Source organism: Rattus norvegicus, chromosome 13 (assembly GCF_036323735.1).
Source record: "Rattus norvegicus strain BN/NHsdMcwi chromosome 13, GRCr8, whole genome shotgun sequence".
Taxonomy (NCBI): Eukaryota; Metazoa; Chordata; class Mammalia; order Rodentia; family Muridae; genus Rattus; species Rattus norvegicus.
This window is the reverse complement of record NC_086031.1, coordinates 40,239,763-40,265,180: the sequence shown is the minus strand read 5'-3', so window position 1 is coordinate 40,265,180 and position 25,418 is coordinate 40,239,763. Positions and strand designations below refer to the sequence as shown.

Sequence of the window (25,418 nt, the reverse complement as noted above, 5' to 3'; positions counted from 1 at the left end):
TTTCTGCTGTAATTACAAGTGATGATCTGAGAACAGCTCCTTTGCAAATACTCTACAATCTATTTTATTGCATTTACAAAATAATTTGTAAACATGCCCTCAAGATATAAATTAGGCTGTATTTCTCTTGGGTCACTGTATTTGATTTTCTTTCCAAGCCTTCTGTTATTGCATTTTTCTTCTTTGTGTATTTTTAGCACTTCTTTCCTTCTGAGCATCTCAACATTACCTCCAGGGAATGATAGTGAGAACAGGCACAGAAATAATTAATATCTCCTTTGCAGTCATTTGATCCACATGTTAGCCTTTTCCAATAGCCAGAGCAGGAAGTTAAGTTTACCTCATCATGGAGGAAGCTTCATTTTGCACAGGCAGTTGGCTTTCCGAGTGTTGTACAGTAAGTCAGGCGGCTGTGGGCTAGATTCCATACTTTGGTGGGGATAGTACTAATTGTATTCTGTACCCATATTACTCAAACTCAGCCATGTCTGGCAGTCACCTGTACAGCTTCCAACATTACCCATCTTGAGGGGGTAGATGGTCTGGTGGGCTAAGTGCCTTACGCGCAAGCGTGAGGACCTACTTGAGTTTGGTTCTCTGAACCTGTGTGGCGCCGCCACATGCTTGTAAACCCAGCAGTGTGGGGGCAGATCCATGGCCAGCCATGAAGCCTATTTGACAACAAGTTCCAGGCCACACACTTGCACACATAAATATATCACACACATGCGTGCACGTGCATGCGCAACCCCCACCACACACACACACACACACACAAATACATATGCACATTCATGCATGCATGGACATGCACACAATCACATTATGCATGCCCTGCTCATACTCCAGGGACTCTGAACTAATTAGCTTGGGTGTGGCCTGAGCATAGGGATTTTCATAATTCCCACAGCTTTAGCAGGGCAACAGGACAGTTCAACTTTGCATGTTGCTTTCTTGCTAACTGAAGATGGCTACAATCAGGTATTATCTTCATTTCCCTGATAGCAGTAGTTCTCTCAGAGTATCCAGTCCAGTCCCTTTTGTATAGGAGACATTGAGCTTCTAGGGAAGGAAGAAGTGGAATTGGTTCCTGGAAGACAGTAAACTTTAAATAAAGGAAAGTACCTTTGGTGCTATGGGAACTCAGAGGAAGCAGATAATCATAGGTATTCTGATAAGAGAAAGCCAAGGATCATGGGTACTCTGATGGCAAATGACAGAGGAAAATGGCCATTGTAGGACAAGGAAACAGAGGACTATGGGTACTCTGATGAGAGATAGCAGCCTGATTATGGAGGCAATAAGGATTATGGATTATTCTGGTGAAGGAAGCAGGAAACTGTGAGTTGATTTGATAACTCCAGAGACAACAACCTAATTTCCAATTGACCAACTTATAGGTGTGTAGCATTACCAAAGGTATGAGAGCTATGGAGACATCATCCCAGCCATCCCCAGTACATGCCTTGGTAGTGAGTTTCCTGCTCCAGAGTCAGTGTACAAAGTGTACACATACCATGGCGTCACTCAGGAAAATGATGGTGTATGCCTGGCCCCATACAACCATTCCAGACAGAATGAGCGAGATGTAGTAGAATGATTGATCATGGGAAGCATATCCTTGAGAGAAAACTCAGCTGTGGGAAGGTTCTAATGGACAGTACTGTAAAATGAGTTAGTAAGAGGAAATCATAGATACAAAATAGATACACACAAACAAAACGATAAAATTCTAAATTTGCCTTAATTAGAGTTGCCTCCCAACTTAACTTCAGGCCTGACCTCCTTTTGAGAGACCTAACTGGTAAGCCAACATTAAAGTTAACCAAATGAAGACATTTTTCTTGTTATACCAGAAGGCCCTGGAAAGGCAGAGGTTATAGACAAAGAGATTCCAGGGCTTGGCATCATACTCAAGCCCTCTGTTCAAACAGCTCTGGACTTCTACACAGAGCTGAGTTTCCAGGCTGTCCTAAGAATTCTGATTCTTCCACCAGTATCTGGGAAAGTCTGTGGCTCACAGTGCCTTCTGGGGTTTGGGTTGAGAGAGAGATGGACAACTGAGCGCCATCCGTCCATGTGGGAGTCAGGCAGGAGGCCTGGGCTCATTTCTGCTATGCTCTGTAACATGGTCACACATCTCTCAGGTGACTCAAAGCGGCTAGGATAATCTCTTATTTCCTGTAGTGGCAAAGATATAAACAGGTGATATTTATGAGATTCTTTTGTTTTGTCCTGTTTATGTGGACTATGTTACCAGTTTATTGTAGGGAGGCCAGAGGAGAATCTTGGCTGCCATTCATCACATATCACACATTTGTTTTGGTTTATGGATAGTGCCTCTTACTGACCAGGAGCTTGTCTAGTTTTCAAGATAAAGAGTCCTTGGGCTGCTCATCTCTGCTTCTCCAATACTGGGATTGCAGTCAACCTGTTATGTGTATGCAGGTTCTGGGGATCAAACTCAGATCCTGCTGCTTGCAAGGCAAACACTTTCCTGTCTGAGTTGTCTTCCCAGACCTGTGTTTTTCTAAGGACAAGTTCAGGTGCAGTAGATGAGGGTCAATCACCATGTAGAGAGGAAATGGACTTAGAGGCCTTGTGGAAACATTAGAAAACATAGCAGGGATTTGAGGTCATTGTATCTTAGAGCTGAGAGTCCTCTCTCACCCCCAACTCACACTGATTTTACATGCAAGGAAAAGACACCCATATCTATCTAGATTAACAGCAACCACTCTACCTCTGAGTCCCAGACTTGAATCTCAGACCCAGCTCACATCATCAGCTGAAAGTACCCAAGTTTACTTGACACTAAGATGACCACTGGGTAAATGCAGTTGGCCATTTCTTATGGAGAACGATAGAAGGTCTCTGGGAGAGCCAATTGTCTTGGAACTCCAATTTGCCAGGTTATTTCTCTTTAAATAGCCTGAATTTTTTTTGATATGAAAAAAATTGTTTATTCAGGTTTCAGATGAACTTTTTAAATAACTCTTCCATATTCTGATGTCTCTAATTGGTTTTAGGAGTCTATTAATGTTTTTGATAATTTCTATAAATCTCCTTCCCTCTTACCAAGGATGAGTCACCTGGCCCCTTTGGAGCTGTTTCTGCCTCTTGGCTCCCACTGAGGCTGTGAGTGGCTTGACAGGATCTACTTCCCACTCCATGACAAAGAGACACCTCACCTGAGGACTTCCTGACATTTCCAGGGGCTGGGGGATAAAAATAATAGTTTGAATGTCAAAAAACACACCAGGACAGTATTAGGAGCTGAATTTCTTCTGGAAAACTCCTCAGACTATTGAGTCTCACCATCTTTCTCTAGAATTTTGCCTCATAAGTGGCCAGATGTTATCTGAATTATACTAAATAAAATGCAGTGTTTGCATTTTAAGTTCTATTTAGGTGCAAGTTGGTGATCTCGATCTCTCTCTCTCTCTCTCTCTCTCTCTCTCTCTCTCTCTCTCTCTCCCACACACTCAAAATTAAACATTAAACTAAATTTTCCATCTGTGACCTTCAAAAGTACATGTGATATCCAAACCCCTGAGAGTTGTTCTTTTCAGTAACTCCAGGAAAATTGGAGGAATTCAGGCTGGGACTCAGTCTATAGACATTTCCAAGACTGTAACTTGGCTTACAAGTTATCTATGGTGCCATGAGGTGAATATGGTGGTATTATCATTAAAATATAAGCACGCAGTCCTGGTCAACTTTACTGTCCACTCAACAGTGGTCACCTGAGCCAGTGGTCACCTGAGAGGAGAACTCTCAATTGAGAAATTATATAGATATGATTGGTCTGTGCACATGCCTATAAAGAGTTGTCTTGATTGTTAATTAATCTAGAAGGGCCCAGCCCACTGTGAGCAGAACCATCCCTAGGCAGGTGATCCTGAAAAGTATAAAAATACTCGTTGAATATAATCCAGCCTGTGAGTTCACTAGCAATTAGCACCCTCCATAGTTCTTGCTGTACATCTTTGGTTGTGGTATGAGTTCTTTGGTCAAGGGTAATTCTATATGGATAGCCATCAGCCCTGCCTTTCAAGTTTCTGCTTTTGAGTTTCTACCTTATCTTTCCTTAATGATGGAGTACAATCTGCAATTGTAAGCTGAAATAAGTCCTTTCCTCCTCTAAATTGCTTGTGGTCAAGGTATTTTATCACAGCAGCAACAACAAAGTGAAAACACGCAAGCCATTCCATCTTCAGGGAGGAAATTGCCTTAATGGTATTTTCATCATACAAGCAAATGTTCTATTGGTGCTTTATGCTAATGATGGAAAAACCTTTTAGAAAATTAGCTGAGCTAGTTTGGCTGGTGAGCATCTGTAATCCTAGCACTTAGAAGTTTAGAGTCAAGGGGATCAGGAGTTTGAGACCAGACTTCGCTATGTAGAGTCAGTCTCATTCTATCCCCTGCATGAATCTCTCCAGCTTCCTGCCCCTAACCCCTCCCCACCCCTGTCTACTTTCTGTTAAAAGCACTTAGGAACACTTAACTAATTGAGCTGTATTCATGTCATCAGCGGTAACAACATAGGTGATGCCATCTGTCAATCAGCATATTAACGAACCAACAGTGACATTTATTGAATGGCTTCTTGTGCTGTACTTGGTGTGGTTTTGGGGATCCACTGTACATCTCAATCCTGGATAGACATACGCAATCATCCTGACCTGACATCCCATAGAAAGCATCTCTTTACTGATGCGGCCTGGCTAACTCTCTTTTCCTTTTGAATTATTATTATTGCAAATTCTCCTTAATTAGCCATGGCTCTATGTTTTTTTAAACCAATCACAAATTCAAAGTGTTGTATGTTTAAATTATTTAATGGTTTGCGCATGTGTGTGCTTGTGTTTGCACAGGTGTGGGTATGGGTGCCTTCATGCCCTCGTGTGCAATGCTCATGGAGGCAGAAGAGGGCTTCCATTAGCCTTGAGCTGGAATTATGGGCGGTTACAAGCTAAGCTGCCTGACATGGGTGCCGAGAACAGAATTTGGGTTCTTGGCCAGAGCTGTAAGTGTTCTTACCTGCTGAGCCTTCTGTTTGGCCTCCGAAGTGTTGAGTTAAAAGATATGATAGCAGTCACAGCCTAGTCCAGGCTACCTTCAGATCTCAGAGCTCTGTATTAGCCCACAGTCAAATAAAAACATTGAGCACAATGCCTATTTTATAATAAAGGCTGACTCTCTTCATGTAACTTAATAAGTAGCTATATTCAAAACACACTGGCAATAGAGTTCACTGTCTATGTCATGATCTAGCCTGTGACTCGGTGCTATCCCTCTCCACTGCTGCACAGCATGGCAAACGAGGGTCAAACCACATGTCACTGACTCAGGAAAAGATCAACATTCAAAGTGTGGCTCCTATTAAACTCGTATTGCTTTTCCTTTCTTGTAAAGTTAAAAAAAAAAAAAGATGGCTCGTTAAGTGTAACCATCATAAGTCAAGGCCTGCCTGCAGAGTTATTATTGCTGCTGCCTCCTATGAATACTTAGAGAGTTCTTTGACAAGAAGCAATTGCCTCCCAGTCAGTTCAGTTTAACAAACTCAGAAGATACATAAATATGTCTCTGCCGTCCATTGATCACATAAAAGGATCCGGTATTGACCATAATTCCTGGAGTAAACTTTGAACATCTGACAATCAGAATTGATGGGGGGGTCATAAGACAGAATCTTACTTAATTAAAAAACTTTAATTGACAAATTGAACTTTTTTACCCTCACGGTATACAGCATGATGCTTTGATAGATGTAAACACTGTGGAATGGCGAATGTAAGTTAATTAGCATATACATTACCTCACATGTTTGTCGTTTGTTTTTCTTGGGATAAGAATGCTGAAAATGTACATCTTAGTAATTTCCACGTAAAGAGTCCATTGTTAGTAGCTGTAATCACTATGTTCCGCGTGGACTATCTACATATTCTTCCTGTATTACTGATAATTTGGGTTATTTGACCAGCATCTTCTAGTAACCACACTTTGCTGTATGATTCTGTAGGTCCATTTTGGGGGAGTTTTAAAAGTCAGTGAGTCATGTTGGAATTTGCCTTTCAGACGGCCGTGTTTCACTTAATGGCATGTCTTTGAGCTTGCTCCTTTGCAGCAAAATAGAAATTTTTATTCTGTTTGCATTTATTTTAAATTAAATTTCTCCAAAGAATTCTCTCTCTCTCTCTCTCTCTCTCTCTCTCTCTCTCTCTCTCTCTCTTTCTCTCTCTCTGTGTGTGTGTGTGTGTGTGTGTGTGTGTGTGTGTGTATGCCAGAAGAGAACCTCAAGTGCCATCCTCCATGTTTTGTTTGTGACAGGGACCTGAACAAGGCTGCTTAGCAAACCCTAGGAATCTGCCAGTCTCTTTCCTTAAAGCTGGGACTACAAGCAAACACTTCTAGGCCTGTCTTTTACATGGGTTCTCAGGATCCCCAACACAGGTCCTCATGCTTGGACAGCAAGCCCTTCACTGACCGAGTTATCTCCCCAGTATGTGCTTCAACTGTCTAGCCACAGGTCACATCAGTGTGTGTAAAGGACACTGTTGGGGTAGCCATAGCACGTACCATGAGAGGTCACTAGGTGAATTTCCAGCTCATTGGGGAACAGCCACTGCTCAGCCCAGGTGCTCAGCTTCCCCTTTGGAAGCTCTTTGGCTCCCCTACCCTGTTAATTCCTTAAAGAAACTGGGTTGGAGAAATTACAGATTTTAACCTCAGGTTATAAATTTGTCTTTTTGTTTGTTTAAGGGCAATCACTCACCAACTGTGTTGTGTTATTTTCTATCTATGTAGCATTCTTTTTTGTTTTAAGTATTTATTTCATTTTTAAGAAGTGTATGTGTGTGTGTGTGTGTGTGTGTGTGTGTGTGTGTGTGTGTGAGCATGACTTTAGGTGCCTGTGGAATCCAGAACAGAGTGTTGACTTCCCTGTAACTGGAATTACAGGCTATTTTGACATGAACAGCCCAGTATGTGCTGGAAGTTGAATCTGAGTCCTTTGCGGCCCTCATGGGACATTCTTACTACTTTATACTCCCCCCTCCCAAATCATGCTCAGACAACCTTATTTCTCTAATTCCTGATGTCCAGACATCTGGAACCTACCTTCCATAAAAACTACATCTTCTTTTTGGCGCCTTCCCATTCCACTGGAGCCTCTCTCTATGCAGAGCACCTTTCGAACTGAACCTGTGCTACAGAAATAAATGTTACCGATGGATGGAGGAAGCAGTAAAAGCATCAGCTGAGAATTTATTAATGTAACTGTGGGAATCTGCTCAATATGGAAGGTAGTTGGTGATATCAAGAAGTGTTTTGAGTGGAGAGTAATGCAGAGACGAAGAGGATTGATGTGCCCATGGCTGTGAGTTCATCTCAGGCACATAAAGCAAACACCCTGCCCTCTTATCCATCATACACATTTAATCTCCGAGATTTCATTGTGTGCTTCATTCACTTTGTGAGTCAAATCCGGGGATGAAAGAGGGGGAGTTTTATATGTTTTTTGCCTGGCAGCGGGAATGTTAAACTGTGAACAAATTGGGATGTTCTTTTAAAATCCTGTGATTTATCTCACACTATTTTTCTCCCACTTTTAAAATTTAGTATGCTAGTGTGGAACAAAAGCTGCTAGCAGTCCCCGGAAATAGGGACTTGGCTGTGATATTTGCTCAAGTACTCGCTACAGCAGCCATATTTTCTGAGCACCCTCTCCATCACCTCAAAACAAAAGGTTCAATAAATCACGGTTTCATGTTGCTGGGGTGCCTAGGAGTGCCTGTCAGGCAGTCTCTGGCCTTGCTGCTCTGAGTATTGTTTTAATCTTTTATTTAGTTTTTGATAACATTATACACGGATACATTGATATTATCTATCCCAGCTCTCCACCCAACCCCACTCCCCTTAGCATCCTCCGCCATTCTTCTACCTTTCTATCTTTTTAATTTTGTTGTAACCCACCGAGTGCACTTAGTGCCTGCTTGTAACAGTGACCGCTCTTGTTGGCTTGATGGTGAACAGGTCTTGTGCAAGTTACCATAGCTGCGGTGAGTTCATCCATACTGGCCAACTCTTAGAGTCTTTATGTCCCTTCTGCAGTGGTGTTCGGTGGGTCTTGGAGGGCTTTCACAGAATGTTCCGTGTAGGGCTGAGCCTTCAATAGTCATTTGTCCTCAGCACTTAGGTCAATGATGAGTCTCTACATTCACTGCTACCTATTGCTGACAGAAAAGTCTGTGATGAAAGCTGAGATGAGCGCTCACCACGAGTATAGGCGTAAGTATTTAGAAAGCAGTTTGACAATATGCCCCTTTCACAAAATAGGAGTTGTGAATTCCCCACTAGGGCTTCCTGGGTCATATATTTTTGATCAGGTTAATTATACCAGGTATGAATTAGCGCCTCTTGCACAGGCTATGGATCAAATGAGAAAGGGAGTTGATAATCCCCATGACCTTCATGCCACCATTGTGACAGTTGATTGATGTGTATCATAGTATATGTTTTCATTTTGAACTAATCAGATCATCATTAGCCATTGAGTGGTAGTGGTTTGTTAAACCTATTCTGAGCCCAGCCCTAACATTTGTGATGGAATTAGTAGCTCAAATAATGTCGTAGGAGCCTGGAACTATGCTGCTTGACAGTAGCATAGCTCATGGGAAAATAAAGACCACAGGTCCTCAGATGAGATCACTGTTAAGAATAAATCTGTGCAGGCATGGGGAAATCCATAAGTGAAATTAGCATTGTGTTTCAGTTCTTAGTTCTGACACTTAGTGGGAATCTGGATTCTTAATAACTGCTCGAGCCAATTCTCTCGTGTATAAAGGGGACTAGGACATTTAGATGTTTCATGTATGTAGCATACTTGTGGGCTTACGTGTGTAACTTTGAGGTTGAAAGATGGTGATAGTTTGTCTTCATGGCCAACTTGACTGGATTTAAAATTACTTTGCCAAGATGCTTCTAAGTGTGCTGATAAGGGAGTTTTCGGAGAGATGTCAATGATGGAGATCCCACCCTAATTTGGACAACTTCATTCCATGACCCAGGGTCTTGGACTAAATAAAAAGGAGACAGTGAGTTGAGCAGCAGCATTCATCTCCCTTTGCTTCCTCACTGTGGATGCCGTGTGAGCAGCTGCTTCAAGCCTCTGCCATCACACCTCCCCTGCATGGTAGATTGTACCGTCAAATGTTCCCCATGTATTGATTGCGTCTGGTTGAGTATTTTGCCTCAGCAATAAGAAAACTAGTACTCTTGAATATTCAATGCTATTCAGTATCTTTTGAGTTCTAGAAGAATTTAACATTTCATACTAATCCCACCCTAATCTCTACCTTATCTGCTCGAGTATAAATGACTGCATTTTCAATGTTTGCAATGAGTTAGTGTGTAGCTGAGACCTATGGCTAGGTATTCAGAGGGAAAACACACCGTTGAAAACTTTGCCAAGGCAGGATGTTGGCTTCACTTCCCCATTATTTCCTGTCCTGTCCTCAAGCTAAGAAACCACAGGTACCTACAGATGTCAAAAGATGAAGAGCCATTGGTATTGACTGGTAAAATGTTTATAAGGCAAGAAGTAGGATCTGAGTTCGGATCCCCAGCACACATGGAAAACAGGACAGAGGGAGTGGCCCATACTTGGAATTTGAGCCCTGGGCAAGCATAGCTAGGTAGACCTCTGGAACTCACTGGACACACCCAGTAGAACCGACATAGCGTGCTCCTGTTTAGTGAGGGACACTTCCAGAAAAGACCCAAAGACAAGCAGCACTTGAGAAATGCCACTTAAGGCTGACCTTTTTCCTCAACATGTGCATGCAGGGCTCGCTCTCTCTCTCTCTCTCTCTCTCTCTCTCTCTCTCTCTCTCTCTCACTCACACACACACACACACACACACACAGTTGGCAACTATTACCATCATCTCTGTATGTGTAGGCTTTGTGTCCATGTCATTTGATAAAACCATAATAAAAGTCAAGAGGTGCTTTGCAGATTAACTTGAGTGCATTTGTCTACGAGTAGAAACATAAATAGAAGACATCTGATACTATGTCGTTTCACTGAACAACACTGATATCTACTGAGATCCTAAGAGCTCTCCTGCCAAGTATTTGCCAGAGCTAGAATCACTCCTGTGGAATGGGCCTCAAACCCAACCAGGAAGTAGTAGATTACTCCAATTATAAGAGTGTTAAACAAGTCATTTGTGTCATCCCCTCTAAGACTCAGGGACATTGGGAGATAGCAGGAGGCAGAAGAGGTGGGAGAAAAATGTAAAAACCAGAAGGGGTTCAAAGTATCATCTTTTATGCATGGCAGAGCCATTGCAATCACAAACCCATAGCACCAGTGGATGCCTGCACTGGGTCTTCATGGGACTGGGTTCTTCAACAGTCAGGCTTAGGGTTGGACTCCTCCTTAAGGGACTGCTTGCTACCGAGAGGCTAAGGGAGGAAGCAGAAGTCATTGCTTTCGATCGTGTACCAACTGATGACTTTCTCAGTCACCAGTGAATAAGTCCAGTGTAGTGCTCGCACAGAGGCTCGGGTAAACCTAAATGGGTCACAAAATGAAAGCTGAAGACATGAATTTGGGAAAGGGACAGGTGGGGATGAAGGAGGTTAATAGGGGTAGAAAGAGAGTATCAGTGAAAGGGTAATAAGAATAGATTATATACATATGTGAAATTGTCAAATAAAATTAATAAAAAGAAGAGATTTTTGCTTTATTTTTTTTTTAATCTTTATATTACTCTTGTCTTAGGGTTTCTATAGCTGTGAAGAGAATCCATGACCACCACAAGTCTTATAAAGGAAACATTTAACTGTGGCTCACTTACAGTTTCAGAGGTTTAGTCCATTTTTATCATGATAGAACAAATGGCAGTAGTCAGGCAGACATGGTTCCTGGAAAAGGAGCTGAGAATTCTACATCTTGATCCACAGGCAGCAGAAAGAGACTGGGAGCCACACTGGGCATAGCTTGAACATATAAGATCTTAACGCCTACCCCCATAGTGACACACTCCCTCCAGCCAGGCATGCCTACTCCAACAAGGCCACATCTCTTAATAGTGATACCTCCTATGAGCCAAGAACTCAAGCACACGAGTCTGTGGGGCATTCCTATTTGAACCACAAGACTACCCACAAATAATTGCCTATGGAGATGGCCCATGTCCAGCAAGCTTTTCTGGGAGATGTTGCAGGTCCTTGTTCTAAACTATTACCTAATGTGGTTCTGCAGGCCCTTCATTCCCCAGAGACACGATAAGGAATGTGCTAATTATACAAAGGCCCAAGAAAAAGGGACGGCTAAATGATGATTTCTTTAAGTGCAGAGGAAAATCTGCATATTGGGAAGAGCACAGAGGGATTTTTTTTTCAGAAAAGTCTTATAGACAGATCTAATCCTAAATACGTTATATATTAAGTATTCCAAATCTCTGATGGGATTCTAAGTATTTATCTTCTTAAATTGAGTTTTACAGGTGATTAAAATTATAGAGTTATAAAGCCTGAAGAGTTTTGAGTTGTGCTATGTTTGTGGATTGTATTTAACTTGTATGGGGTGTATAAGGCCATGGCACATAGATGGGGGCCAGGTGAAAACCTCAGGCATTGGTCCTGGCTCTCACCCTCCACCTTTTTTGAGGTGGGGTCTCTGTATAGTCTTGTGGTATGCATACCAGGATAGCTAGCCTGTGAGCCTCTAGGGATCTTCCTGTTTCTCCTCCCTCCCTCGTATAGGAACACTGGGTTGCAACTGCTTGAACTGCTATATCCTGGTTTTATGTGTTTCTTGGTTTTCCCAACATAAAGTCTCCCACACGTATGGCAAGCACTTTTACCCACCGAACCATCCCCCCAAATCCTGTGTTTGTACATTGCATTCAAAACATGGAGAAGTTGAGCAGAGAAATAAATACTGACACACAACTGGACTGGAACAGAGGGGGAACGGATGTAGATTTCAGATGTTTACTTGTTCTCACCTTAGTGAACTAATGTCTGTAAACTTGGCCTAGAGAAGAACAGACTTTCAGTTGACAGTGAGCCAGGGCTGGGCTGCAGCTCATTCAGGAGAGAGCCTGTCGAGCATGCAGGGACCTGGATTTGGTCCTCAGCACTATGTAAACCTGGCACATTCCTGGATGTCCAGCAGTTGGAAGGCAGAAACAGAAGGAACTGCCTTGATTACACTGTGTGGTAGTGGAGGCCAGCCTGGTCTAAATATTACTCTCCAAATAAATCAGTTAAAAACATGAAGACAGCAAAGCAGTTGTTGTTTGGCTTTGAGAAGATTGGCTATACACCATCAAGTGGAATATCAGAACGTTATAAACGTAATATAGTATCTTTCTCTCTGCCTTGATGTGAGTTTCTTCAGCGTGCCTTGTGGTCCTGAGTCAGGCACTCACAGCAGCATACTTCAGAAGTACGGTAGCAAAAGGAAGTGCTGTCAAAGTGAGGTTGGACTTCCAAGGTTAAGTTTTGTAACATGTGATTGGACAACCACACACACCTGCTGACCTGTAGGTGTGCATACGCCTACCCCTTCTTTGGTCTCTAGAGTTTTTACTAAATTTAAGTGTGTGTGTGTGTGTGTGTGTGTGTGTGTGTGTGTGTGTGTGTGTGTGTGTTTTCAAGTGCATACACTATAGTATGCATGTGGAGGTCAGAGGACAACTTGTAAGCATTGATTTTCTCCTTCCATTGTGTCTGACTCTGGATCACCCTCAGGTTGTCAGGCTTGGCAGTAAATCCTTTACCCACTGAGCCATCTTACTAGCCTTCATTGACTTTAATTAAGGGAGATATTATGAACTCATTTTGGTAACCAGTTTCTACTTTTATACCTTATTCTGGAATCTGGTACGTATGTTTTTCTTTATCTATCATTAAAAAAAAAAAAAAACAGAGACAGTCAAACATGTTTTGCATATTAGGAGAGCCTTCCAAGAAAGTTGGGATGTAGACAGAGACTGATGCTTTAAAATCTTAGTATCACTTTCTCTGTAAGCCACCCAACACAGCGGTGGGCTCTTAATGCCATCTGCTCCACAGACGTAGCAGTTACAACCCATGGGCCCTGGAGTCCCAGGTTTTCATGTGCTAACATAGAGAAACACCAGTGCAGAAGCCAGCCTCTGACTTCAGAAGATGAAGTGGTGGTGTTTAATAAGCTGTGGGGAAATCTATCTCTCTGACTTACCCCTACCATTCCTGTGGCCTGCCATTAAGCACCTCTCATTTTCACTCTCCTGTGGGTACTGTTTTCAACCATCAGTTTTCTCTTTGTTTTTCTGATTAATGACAAAACTGGACATGGTAATACACATGTCCCCGAGCACTAGAGTGGAGGAAGATGAAACATCAGAAGTTCAAGGTCATTGTAAGTTACTTAGAGTTTAGTGAATGTAAAGACACTTTAGTCTTCACAAGATCCTCTCTACACACACACACACACACACACACACACACACACACACACACACACACACAAAGCATTTCCAGGAGAAATATCAGTTGAGGGAGAGATAGGCCATACCCCATCTTTGGGAATTCAAAGCCAGCCTGGACTACATAGCAAGTTATAGGCCAGCGGAGGGTACACAGTGAAACTTTGTCCAAAAAGAAATAAATACTAAACCAAATTAGCAATGCCAAAAGCTTTTGGAACATGAAGGTCATTTATATCTTGTGTTGGGGCTGTTGAACTTTACATGTCAGTTCTGGAAAGTTCTCTAGAATAAAAGACTTCTGGCCCCTCTCCCAGATACCAACTCACTGGGGCCAGAGTTTGCCAAGGAATCTGTGTTTGAGGCAAGCATTGCTTCTCTTCTCTGCCCTCCCCTCTGCTGACTCCAAAGTCAGTTGCAGGTGGCATCAGAAACCTTGAGCTAAGGATGTGTTAGTGATTTGACATTGTTAGGCAAACTGCATACTAAAAAATCCAAATTACAAGCTGGCTGTCAAACTCCAAGGTCATCTACATCATAAGCTTAGTCAGCTCCCACGTGGGCTCTTTCTGCAGCATCTTCTTCCCCTTCTGATAACTGTTCAAGCTCACACTCCTCACTGCTTCAGATACCCATCTGTCATCTCATCCTTACCACCACCACGCATGCACATGCAAATCCAGGAAAAAACCGATATTCATACACAGAGAAACATGAACACACATATAGGCTCATGTACAAACAGAGAGACACAACACTGCACTTATAGATATTGACACAAAGACAGACATATATGTACACACGTATCATTTATGTACACCAAGGCACACATTCGCATGCATATACACCCATGTACATCACACACATGCACACACACAAACACACACACACACACACACACACACACACACACACACACTTCCTGCTCAGTAACATTTTACTTTGTTAGTGTGTGGAGAAATTCTGTCACATGTGCCCTGTTCCCACTTCACCCTCCAGCTTCACTTTGACCCCCACTCCTTCAACTCCTCCAAGTTCCCTTCACTTTCCCAGTTAGATACCTACTTCCCACTCCTGGCCACTTCTCTTTCTTTCCTGATAAGCTCCTCTGTTTATCCAGATCTCAGTTCATCGACAACCATGCACTTGCCATCCACCTGTATTCCAATAGGACTATAACATGTGTGTGTGTGTGTGTGTGTGTGTGTGTGTGTGTGTGTGTGTGCGCGTGCGCGCACATGAGTACAGGTGCTCATACACGTGTGTACATGTGTGCATGGAGGCCATAGGTCAGGATTCTTCCTCAGTTGGTGATTCTTCCTCACTTCATTTCTCAAGATACAAAGTCCCTCATTGAACCGGGAGCTTACACATTGTCTAGACTTCCTAGATACCAAACTTCAAGGATCCTCCTGTCTCTGTTCTCCTGTCCCATTGCTGATATTACAGGAGTGCACCACCCTGACTAACGTTCTATGTGGGTACTGGGGATCCAAACTCAGATTCTTATGCTTCCACAGCAAGCGCTTTTATCAGCTGAGTCATCTGTTTTATTTATATTTTTATACAGAGTCTCTCACTGGGACCGGGGGCTCCTGATAAGACTAGGATAGTTAGCTAATGCACTTGCTTATCTCCTCCCTAATTCTGGTATTTCATGTGTGTGCTGCCAACTTTTTATGTGTGGTTTAAGGATCAAACATGGAATGGGTCTTCATGCTTGTAGAGCATTGCACCCTAAGCTATTCCAGCCCTCTGCATTGATTTCTCTTGAAGCACCTGGACACTTCCTCACACTCGGTACTGAGATTCCTGTGACACTTTGAGTAGCAGTAACCTTACTGCATGCTGTGCTCTACCAGACTGGGGACCATGTGTGCCTTATACCTCCATGTCCCGGGCATTCTTTCCAGTGCCTGATTCATTACTGCTCATCAAATATTGACTGGATTGATAGATGAGTTAATTTAATCAGGAAGTCAGAGAACCTTGTGGAACATTGGAGTCCTACTGTGAACCTGACTGGAGGAAGCAAATCACTTGAAAATTGATAAAACCCATTTGACCATCTCAGCAAAGGACTATATGACCATTTTCCTACATGTGTATATTAATGGTTTTTGAGTCAGGGTCTCGTGTAGCTCATGCTTAGCCCTGTTCTTGATGTGTAGATGGAGATAACGTTGCTGTCCTTCCAAGTGTTTGGGTCACAGGTATACACCACCATATCCAGTTTATCCAGTGTTGGGGATGGAACCTAGTGCTTCACGCATGTTAATCAGCTTCTTTACCAACTCCACACCCCAGCCCCTCCTCCACACTTACTTACGCCTCCTACATCATAGACAGAAGCATCATCTTTCGGCTGATGTAGAGCTAGGCTGCCTGCTCCTTGAAGTAAATGAGCTCCCAGGACTATGATTCCTCAGAGCTAACCTGAAGCAGCGTGGAGCTTGTGTTGATTGATACTGTTTTACATAGGCCTGATGAAGCAGAATGTTCCAGAAGAAAAGAAGAGCATTCCCTCACTGGTGAATCATTGCCTTGCTTACCACTTAGAGAAACGAAGAGCCTGAGGGAAGCTTTATGTACCGACAAGGCAGAATTTGATTTAAACTCTTCAGTGCTAACTGAGCCCCTAAATCTTTACCTTCAAGGGGATGGCTCGTATTTGTTGACGCAAACAAGATCATGGCTCCAGCCATATATGAAATATGTGGGGACAGGCATTGTTTGTGTAGCAGCTCCACTTCCGTGGACTTCATGGCTGCTTAACGTCTGTAGAAAGGAGAGCAGGTAACCTCTGAAACCACATTTTTCTCTTCCCAGTCAGCTAACCTCCAAGTAGCCTGGCTTGCTTTCCTGGCTTGAGTCTGGGAAGTTGTTGGGAAGAAAGTGTTTTATCTGAAACTATAGGCTTCTGATCCCTGTCTTGTATTCTTAGCCACAGTTTTCCTGTTTCTCTTTCTCTGTCTCCCTGTCTCTGTCTCTGTGCCTCTTTATCTCTTTCAGTCTCTTTATCTCTCAGTCTCTGTCTCTCTGATTCTGCCTTTCTTTGTCACTCTGTCTTTCTCCCTATCCGTCCCTCACTTTCTCTGTTGCTCTTGGTCTCTGTCTCTCTAGCCATGTCTGTCTGTCTGTGGCTGTCTCTGCTTCTCTGTATCTGTCTTTACATCTTTCTCTGTCTCTGTCTTGTCCTCCTACCTCTATGTCTTCTTCATATCTTTTGTCGTTCTGTCTCCTCCTGTGTGTCACTCTCTGCCGCTTTCTCTTTCTTACCCTTTCCTCTCCTCCCCTGGATCTTTAATCGGCAAAAATACTAAACTTTCTGCCATTTTGTCTAATTGTGTGTTAGTTACACTTACCATTTTTTTCAAACATGGGCATGCTTTAATGAGTTTAAGATAAATTTAGAAGCCATCAAGCCTGACACGAACAGCTGTGGACTGCTGGTGGGTGAAGCCATGTTTCCCGTAGGTTTGTCTCCATTCATTTTCGTTTTGCTTGGTCTCTTCTAGAAGGCCCCTTAGATTTGTATTGTTTTTTTTAAATTTTTTTGCATTGATTTCTAATGAAAAATTTGTTTTTGCATTTATTTCTAATGTAGTTATTTTGCATGTATTTCTTCTTGATGTGTGGACATGCCTGTGCCATGGCCCGTTTGTGGAAGTAGAGGATGACCTCCAGGAGCTGGCTTTCTCCTTCCGTAAGAAGGTCTCAGAAATCCCCCTCGTGTTGTCACCTTAGCAGTACACACCGCTACCTGCTAAGCCACCTTGCCATCACACAGAAAGGAACATGAACCATCAAAGCCTGACTCTAGAGCTGAGGTTTTAGTAGTTTCAGAAGTAATATCATTTGTTTAAAGAAAAGATGGAAACAAAGAATTCATTGAAAAATATAATTGACCAAACTAGGAGGCAAATTTAGAGTTTTAATCTAGATTTATCTTCTTCCCCAAAGTAGAATACTTCTCACTGTCAAATAACTGGGGAAGTGTCGGGAGAGGCGTGTAACTGCAGTAGAATTGTTTGTAGGTTGGTGAGGTCATCTTCTGCCGCTTCTTTTTATTTAAACACACTCTCCCATAGCTCAGCTTTACTTCTGACTCACTGTGCAGCCAAAGCTAGCATCGACACTTTGATCTTTGTGTTTTCTTGGATTCTCTGGAGGAATAGAACTGGTAGGAAATAGTTTTTCATGTATTTAACATATACGTGGGATTTATTAAAGTAGCTTACATGCTGTGTTCTCGATAGTCCAGAAATGGCTGTCTCATGACAGAAAGGCCAAAAATCCTGTACTGACCAGTCCATGAGGCTAGCTGCTTCAACTGGTCTTCAGTATATTCTGGAATCCTAAACTTATACTGATCTTGTACCAGCAAAGGACTGCCTCAGCAGCAGGGTAGATGAATTTGCCAGTGAGTGCGAGGGCAGGCAGGCAGAAGAGCAAAAGCTTTCTTCTTCCCTGTCCTTTTACGTGAGCTGCTACCAGCGTGACCCAGACTGAGAGGGGGTCTTCTCACCTCAGATGAGCCAGTCTAGAAAATTCTTCACACATGTGCCCAGATGCTCAGGTTTTAGTTGATTCCAGATATGGCCCATGCTGACAGGTAACATTAGCCATCCCAGTCCTTCTTTCTCCCTCTCCCACGTGGTGGGATTTACAAATAGCTTTAAGTCCTTGTTTGTTAACAAGCCAGCTACACACAGATGGTACAAACTGAGTGGGAACTCAGTGGTGAGGAGGTGTTTCTCAGGGGAGTTACCTTACAGACCTCTCCTCCGCCCTGTGGAATCTGAGGGTCTCTGTCTATTTCCATCCATGCTGCTGACAACTCTGGCACACAGTGTACCCTCTAGGTCTTCCAGAAGTCCACATTCCAGCCCTGGAGCAGGCACTCACTTACACCTGCAATGCTACCATTCACCTAGAGAGTTCTCTTTCCTTCCCTGCCCTGGTCGGTGTTCATATCCTTCTCTCCTGTCACTGAGCTTGGCCACAGGCAATTAAGGAACCATCTTCACAGTCAGGATTCCCTAACCACCTTCTCACTAGGAAAAGGAAGGTCCACTCTCCTTTCTCCTGTCATTGTCCTTACTGTGGAGTGTGTTGATACACTGTGTCTTGAGTTGTTGAATTCTGACCATTTTAACTTTACCTCATTTAGTAACATTTACTAACATTTAGGGACATTTAGCTGAGATAAAATGATTGAGGGATTGGTCCAGCAAAGACTCGGTGCTTAATTTATCAGCATTATCAGCCCCACAAGGAAAGAATTTTGAGATCTGCATGAAGCCGCACAGTGAATCCAGGGCTTCTGACAGACCACCCATGGTGGTCTGAACTACCACAGGAGATGCTTTTGGTAAGCCATGAGTACACACCTTTCAGTGTCCCTAATGACTGCCTGTCTTTGCTATTCGAAGGCCTCCAAATTGGTCTGACTGCTAACAACTCTAACTGCTGCACCTCACTCCAGAGCATTTCCTGTGGCAGCAGTTAGAATTATGCTTCCCTTACTTGGCCTCCACTTCCTTTTGCTCTAAGTAGAAACAAACTGAATCAGTTTCCATAGCTTGCAAGACCCTCCTTGGTCTCACTCTTTATGAGAGAGAGAGAGAGAGAGAGAGAGAGAGAGAGAGAGAGAGAGAGAGCAGATGCACATGAATGTACAACTTTGTATGCACACATATGCACATGCTGTTGTAGAAGGCATAAATCAACCTTGACTGTCATCCCTTTGATCCCATCTACCATGTTCATTGTTTTTTTTTGTTGTTGTTGTTTATTTTTGTTTTTGTTTTGTTTTTGGTTTTTTTTGAGACAGGGTCACTGACTGGCTAGGAATTTGCCACATAGGGCAAACTGGCTGGCCACCAGTGAACCACAAGAATCCTTCTGTCCCCATGTGCCCAGGGCTGGGATGATACATGTGCACCACCATCACTGGCTTTTGTTTTACAGGTTAAACTATTAAACACTGGCGAGGGTTTTGTTTGTTTTATTTTTATTGTTGTTTACTTATTCTTATTATTTGAGAATTGTTTGGGGATTCCAGTGTTTGTTGAAATCCCATCCCCCAATCCCTCCCTGTTCTTCCTAATATCCCGCCCCCCAACTTCATAGAATTGTCTTTATTCTTAAGACCCTCTGAGTGTACTTAGGGATGCCAGGATGGGAATGGACATAGGTATCTCCTGGAGCATAGACAGCCTCTCAGGGGACATATTCCTGAAGAAACTCTCATTCTTTTATCAGCCATCAGTAACTCTTCAACCTTCCTCCTCTGTCTGTGCTGGAATTTTCTCTGGCATGATCTTGTGTAGGTCTTATCCATACTGCCATAGCCTCTGTGCTTTTTGACCTGCATTCTGGAAATCAACCACACACAGGTATTCACACTTACAAGGCAAACCTTTTACTTATCTCCCCATCCCTGCTTGCTTTCCTGTCCACCTTCCTCCTGCATCTGCCTGGCTCCAGCACAGAGGCCCTCTCTCTTTTGCCCACAAGAAGAATGTCTCAGCAGTTGCTTCAGTGTCCCTTCTGCTTGGACTGTCTCTTCCCTCCCCCAGAGCCCATCCTACTCATCATTTGGTAGCCATACAGAAAGGCAACTGCTCCAGTGGTACCTTTCCAATGTCACCAAATCTAATTCCACACTGTCCCTAATTATATCCCAGTCCATCACAGCGCTCTGTTGGATCTGTGTTTTCATAGCACTTGCCACTAGCAATAGTTCTATCACCTAAACAGTTGGCTCGTTTTGGTTTGCTTTTATATTTTAGGCCTTTTTGTTGGTAAATTGGCTATTTCTGCCTTCCCTCAAAGCATATGCTGGCAGACAGGGTAGCATTCATGAGTGCAAAAGCTAGGGTGTGCCCTATTAAGGAAGTTGAGATGCTATATTTGGGTGTAAGGATATATTCCTGGGATCTGTAGTCAACAATCAACAGTATATATTTTGCATGATAACTTTATACAAAATCATGCAGGAATCTGGGTGAGATATTGTCTTGTGGAAATACTGTGATGAAATTCAGTACATGCTAATTGGATGTTCATGACAGTGCCCGGGAACACAGCTCCTGTGAGTAATGACAGTCGGCTACCTATGCATAGATGCATGCTGACAGACTTAGGTAGGGGACAGGGAGGAATTATCAAGACTTATTGAACATTAAGTGCCCCAAGATCATTAGCTGAGCTGCGAAAGGGTAGATCAGGAGTATGCCCTTCACATTCTAAGTTTGCGTTGTCCTTACCTCACCAGGGTTTTCCCTTCGTCTTACTTAACTGTAAAGTCCTAACATGCATGCCTGCATCTTTGTCCCACGGGACAGCTATGGAGTTTAGAGAACAACTTAAGGAGAATTGGTTCCCTCCTTTGACCATGTGGGTCCTGGAAATTGAATTCAAGTCCCTAGATTTCTTGGCAAGTGCCTATACGTGCTAAGCCACCTCCCTGGCCCTGATATTCAGTCTTAAAAATGAAGCACAATAATCTTTTTTTTCTTTTTTTAAAAGACTTATTTGTTTGTTTGTTTGTTTTGTTTATGTGAGCACACTGTTGCTGTCTTCAGACACACCAGATGAGGGCATCAGGTCTTATTGCAGATGGTTGTGAGCCACCAGGTGATTGCTGGGATTTGAACTCAGGACCTCTGGAAGAGCAGTCAGTGCTTTTAACCTCTGAGGGACCTCTCCAGCCTCTTTTTCTCTTCAAGGTTGAGTTGTAACAAGTGCATACAGTTCTGAGCTTTACCATGACTTTGGAACTCTGGCCAGTACTGAATCTTTAGAGAGTCATGGCTAGGAAAACACTATGGCCCCTGACTTTGTTCCTTCTCTGAGGGTAACTTAAACTGGTCTAGCAGTTATCTAAGAGGAACTCACATCCACTACGGAAGGGGACACATCTGTACACTGTATCTAGTCATCACTGGGGTGTGTATGTGTGTGTGTGTGTGTGTGTGTGTGTGTGTGTGTGTGTGTGTGTGTGTTGTTTATAACTGTACTATAGAAAGAACAACTTATTATTTGGCCTTCCAACACCTCCCCAGAAGTGAGATCACAGGCGCCACCATACTTGACTTATTCTGTAAGGGTGTAGGGATGGAACTTAGGAATTTGTGTTTGCAAGGCAAACATTTTATGAGCTCAGCCATCTCCCCAACCAAGCATTATCACTTTTGTAATCCACAGTGCATTTACTATATACAGAGATCATAGATAAAACTATATTCAGAAATCTTCACAAAACAAACTAGCTTGGATCAAACCTCCTGGTGAAGTGTTCTATACATATGGATGTTATACATATAGACAAATGTGCTTTATATGCATATGCACTATAAGGTACACTTTTTACATATTTCAGAATGTGTTTAGAATATGTTAATGTTCATTGGGTCCTTCAACGCATCATGGTGAACGCAGTTTGAGAATTCATGACTCCGCCGATAATGTTTCCTTCTAAATAGATAACATGCATTCCTTAAATGTAGGGATTATCATGTTTTGCTTTGGTATTTGCAGGTGATTTTAATTTAGTAATAAATATTAAGAAGTCTGCAAGTACTGGATAATCCAGTTTAGGCCGGGTGGTTGGCAACCTGTTGTACCAGATCCTAGATTCTACAGTGTGTGTTGGGAGTTAGTGTGCTAGGGTGTTTTTACCTGGTGTGTGGTACAGGGGCCTTGGTGTACTACACAACAGATGGAAGATTGTTCATTTGATGTTCTTTTTCCTTTTGTATAATTGTGTGATGTGTGTCTTTGTGTGCATATACATTAATGCATATGCGGCTGAGAGGACAAAGGACCTCTTCGGGTCTTGGTCCCCAGCTTTCTGCTTGTTGGGATAGAATCTCTTGTTCACTGCTGTGTATGTGGGCTTAGGTGGCCTGCATGCTTCCCCGGATTCTCCTGTCTCTGCCTCCTGTCTCACTGTAGGAATGCTGTGAAACACAAGACTGTGCATGCATGCATGCATGCATACCACATATATATCTGCCCCCATACACATGCAAAAACATGCATGTATCCATGCATGCTTTTTGTGAAACACACAAGACTGTATCTGGCTTTAACATAACTTATGAGGATTAGAGCTGGGGGCCTCCCACTTGGGCAGCAAGCACTTTTACTCACTCAGCCATCTCTGTCACCCATCGTATGATGTTCTCTTGATATTTATTTTTTCCCTTGAAAGCAAGAGCTAAGGAAAAGTCTCAAATTAACACTTGACAACTTCTGGGAAGCTGTCAGAGACACAGTTGAGTGTGGAGCTTCCAACAGGGAGGCAAGATAAGACAACAGCATTTGATGTCTGCCTTGGGGCTCTACAACAAATCCTTAAGTGTTAGAAGGGAGACACAGGGGTCCTTAGAAAGTGGGTTATTCCTGACTGAAGAAACAATTTGTTCTGAGCATGAAGTTCTACCTGGCTGGAGAGGCAGCTCACAGGGGCATGCACTTGTTCTGCAAACATAAAGACCTGAGTTCATATCCCAAGAACCCATGTAAATGCCATGTAGACATGCAGGTCTGCCTAAAACTGCCACCTTGAAGGGCAGAGACAAGGGATCCCCAGATCAAACCGGTTGTAGAGACTAGCCGTATGGATAACTTGATTCTGCCTGAGAGACACTGCCTCAGTGAATAAGGTAAAAAAAAAAATACAGAATGATTCCTACCATCACCCTTTGTCTTTTACATCATGTATTTACACATGCATATGTGCATTTATGCATGCATACCACACACATATCTGCCCCCACACACATGCAAAAACATGCATATATACATGCATATCATACACAAATATAAAGAGTAAAAAATCTGAATTTACCATTTAAACATTTTATGATATTTATTTTTCCTTGAATTAATTAATCTGTTATATATCCATTGAATGTTATGAACCTCTTTGCCTTTTACAAGTGAAGGTATCCAGACAGGTGAGTTTTTCTCAGCTTAAAGCATAGCTGGGTTGCATTGTGTTAATAAAAATAGATTAACCATATGATTGTGCCCAAAGCTTGACTACCTCTGTAGATTCTCCAACTGGACCAATAACATACATCTTCAGATATGGTAGCCCTATGGCTTTCCCAGTGTTTAGGGGGAAAACAAAACAAAACAAAACAAAATAAAAAAACAACTTGTAAGGTAGGACTGGGGAAGCAGTACAATTAATAAAGTATGTATTGGTTTAACTTGATTTGCCAACATGAGGACCTTAGTTCAGTCCACAGATCCCATGTAAAATGCTTATCCAGGTTGATCTTTGCTTGTAATCCCAACACTGGGGACATGGGAAAACACAGAACCCTGGGGCTTGCTAACAGCTGGTCTTGCTTACTTGGTGGAGTTTTAGATTGGTGAGAGTTTTTGCCTCAAAAAAAAAAAGGTTATGGCTTCTGTCACACATGTGCATGTGTGTGCACATGTGAACCCTTGCATGTACACATATTCCACAGATAGGATGAAAATCTATTGTGCTCACTAATTAAAGCACTGCTCACCCTGCTTACTAAGTCTGTCCCTACCTCAGCCCAGGAAAGGTTCAGACTTCTCCCTTTAGATTAGCTATATTCCAGCAGTAGATTGGTGAAAACAGTGATGGTTTTTCTTTCTGACTTCAGGAAAGAGTATCTGAAGAAGAGAGAAAAGAGCAAGCAGCACTGGGTGATCTCCGTGTGGAGGCTGATGAGGACTCCAGGAGCGAACACAGCAGTACTGAGGGGGGGAAAGAGGACAGCAGACTGCTCCTGAAGAGACTGAAGGCTTTGGAGGTAAGACACCGGCTCTCCACCCACCTCTGAGAGGAAAACCTGCAGCCACTGGCACTGGTTGAGAGTCCAAGTCTTCCTCTCTTGTTCTCCTAGACTGATGCTGTCTCCACTAGAATCTCTTCCCCAACAGAGGACACAGTTAAAATTCTCTGCACTGGAAAGGTCTTGACCCAGTAAGCCCAGCTGTATTGCTTTCTAAAGGAAAAAGGAGCAGAGCAGCTCACTTCTAATCATAGTCCCTAAAATTGTGAGCACTTCAGGCAGGGGCCATAGAACACTTGACTTTCTTCTCCTAATGCCTCATAGCATGGGTGAATGAAGGAGCATAAGATCCAATGGTATTTGCAATGTTTGTGAAAGTTGTGTATATGTTTACATACAGATTTTAATGCTATTTTTGATAGATCCATTGCCTTTGGAAATAAGGCAAGTGTAGATATCGATAGGTAAGATACGTGGGGAGAGAATCAGCACCAAGGTAAGTGGTCTTTGAAGGAGACCTCAATGCACCACAGTGTGAAAGCTCCAGATAGTCTCACATAGAGGCGTTGATATCACTTTAACTGTTTATTTATCAGTTTTCTTCGTGTCACCAGAGAGCTTCTTGCTTACTCGTTCTTGTTTGAGTATTTCATATGCTACATATTTGAGATATTTGAGTCTTAGATATTAACTTGACCTATCCCAGAGGATCATTTGGAAAGAGAGTCTAAATGAAGGGTTTGTATGTGTAAATGTGTAAATTTGGTTGGACTTGGATATGTCTATGGGGAATGTCTTGATTGCCTTGGTTAATCTAAAAAGATCCAGCCCACTAGGAGCAGCACAATTCCCTAGACAGGAGGTCCTAAACTGTCTAAGAGTATAACTGTCTAAAGAGAGAGTGAGAGAGTGAGAGAGCAAGAGAGAGGGAGGGAGGCAGGGAGGGAGGGGAAGAGAGAGAGAGAAAGAGAGAGAGAGAGAGAGAGAGAGAGAGAGAGAGAGAGAGAGAGAGAGAGAATGAGAATGCACTTATAGGGCATACAAACATTCTCTGTTCTTGACTCTGAGTGTGACCAGATGCCCCTTCCACTGTGATGTCTCCACAATTATGGAACATAACCTAGAACAATAAGTT

General features: G+C 42.8%; 1 protein-coding gene across 16 annotated transcripts in view; it reads left to right on the top strand.

Annotated features, from left to right (window-relative positions):
* The window catches only part of Nckap5 (NCK-associated protein 5), a 913,274-nt gene that overhangs the window by 570,669 nt on the left and 317,187 nt on the right, over positions 1 to 25,418 (top strand). For all 16 annotated transcript variants that reach the window (XM_017599040.3, XM_039091169.2, XM_039091162.2 and 13 more), the window contains one exon: positions 24,152 to 24,301. In XM_017599040.3, coding sequence (XP_017454529.1) covers positions 24,152 to 24,301 — 150 coding nt within the window. The remainder of the gene's footprint in view (positions 1 to 24,151; positions 24,302 to 25,418) is intronic.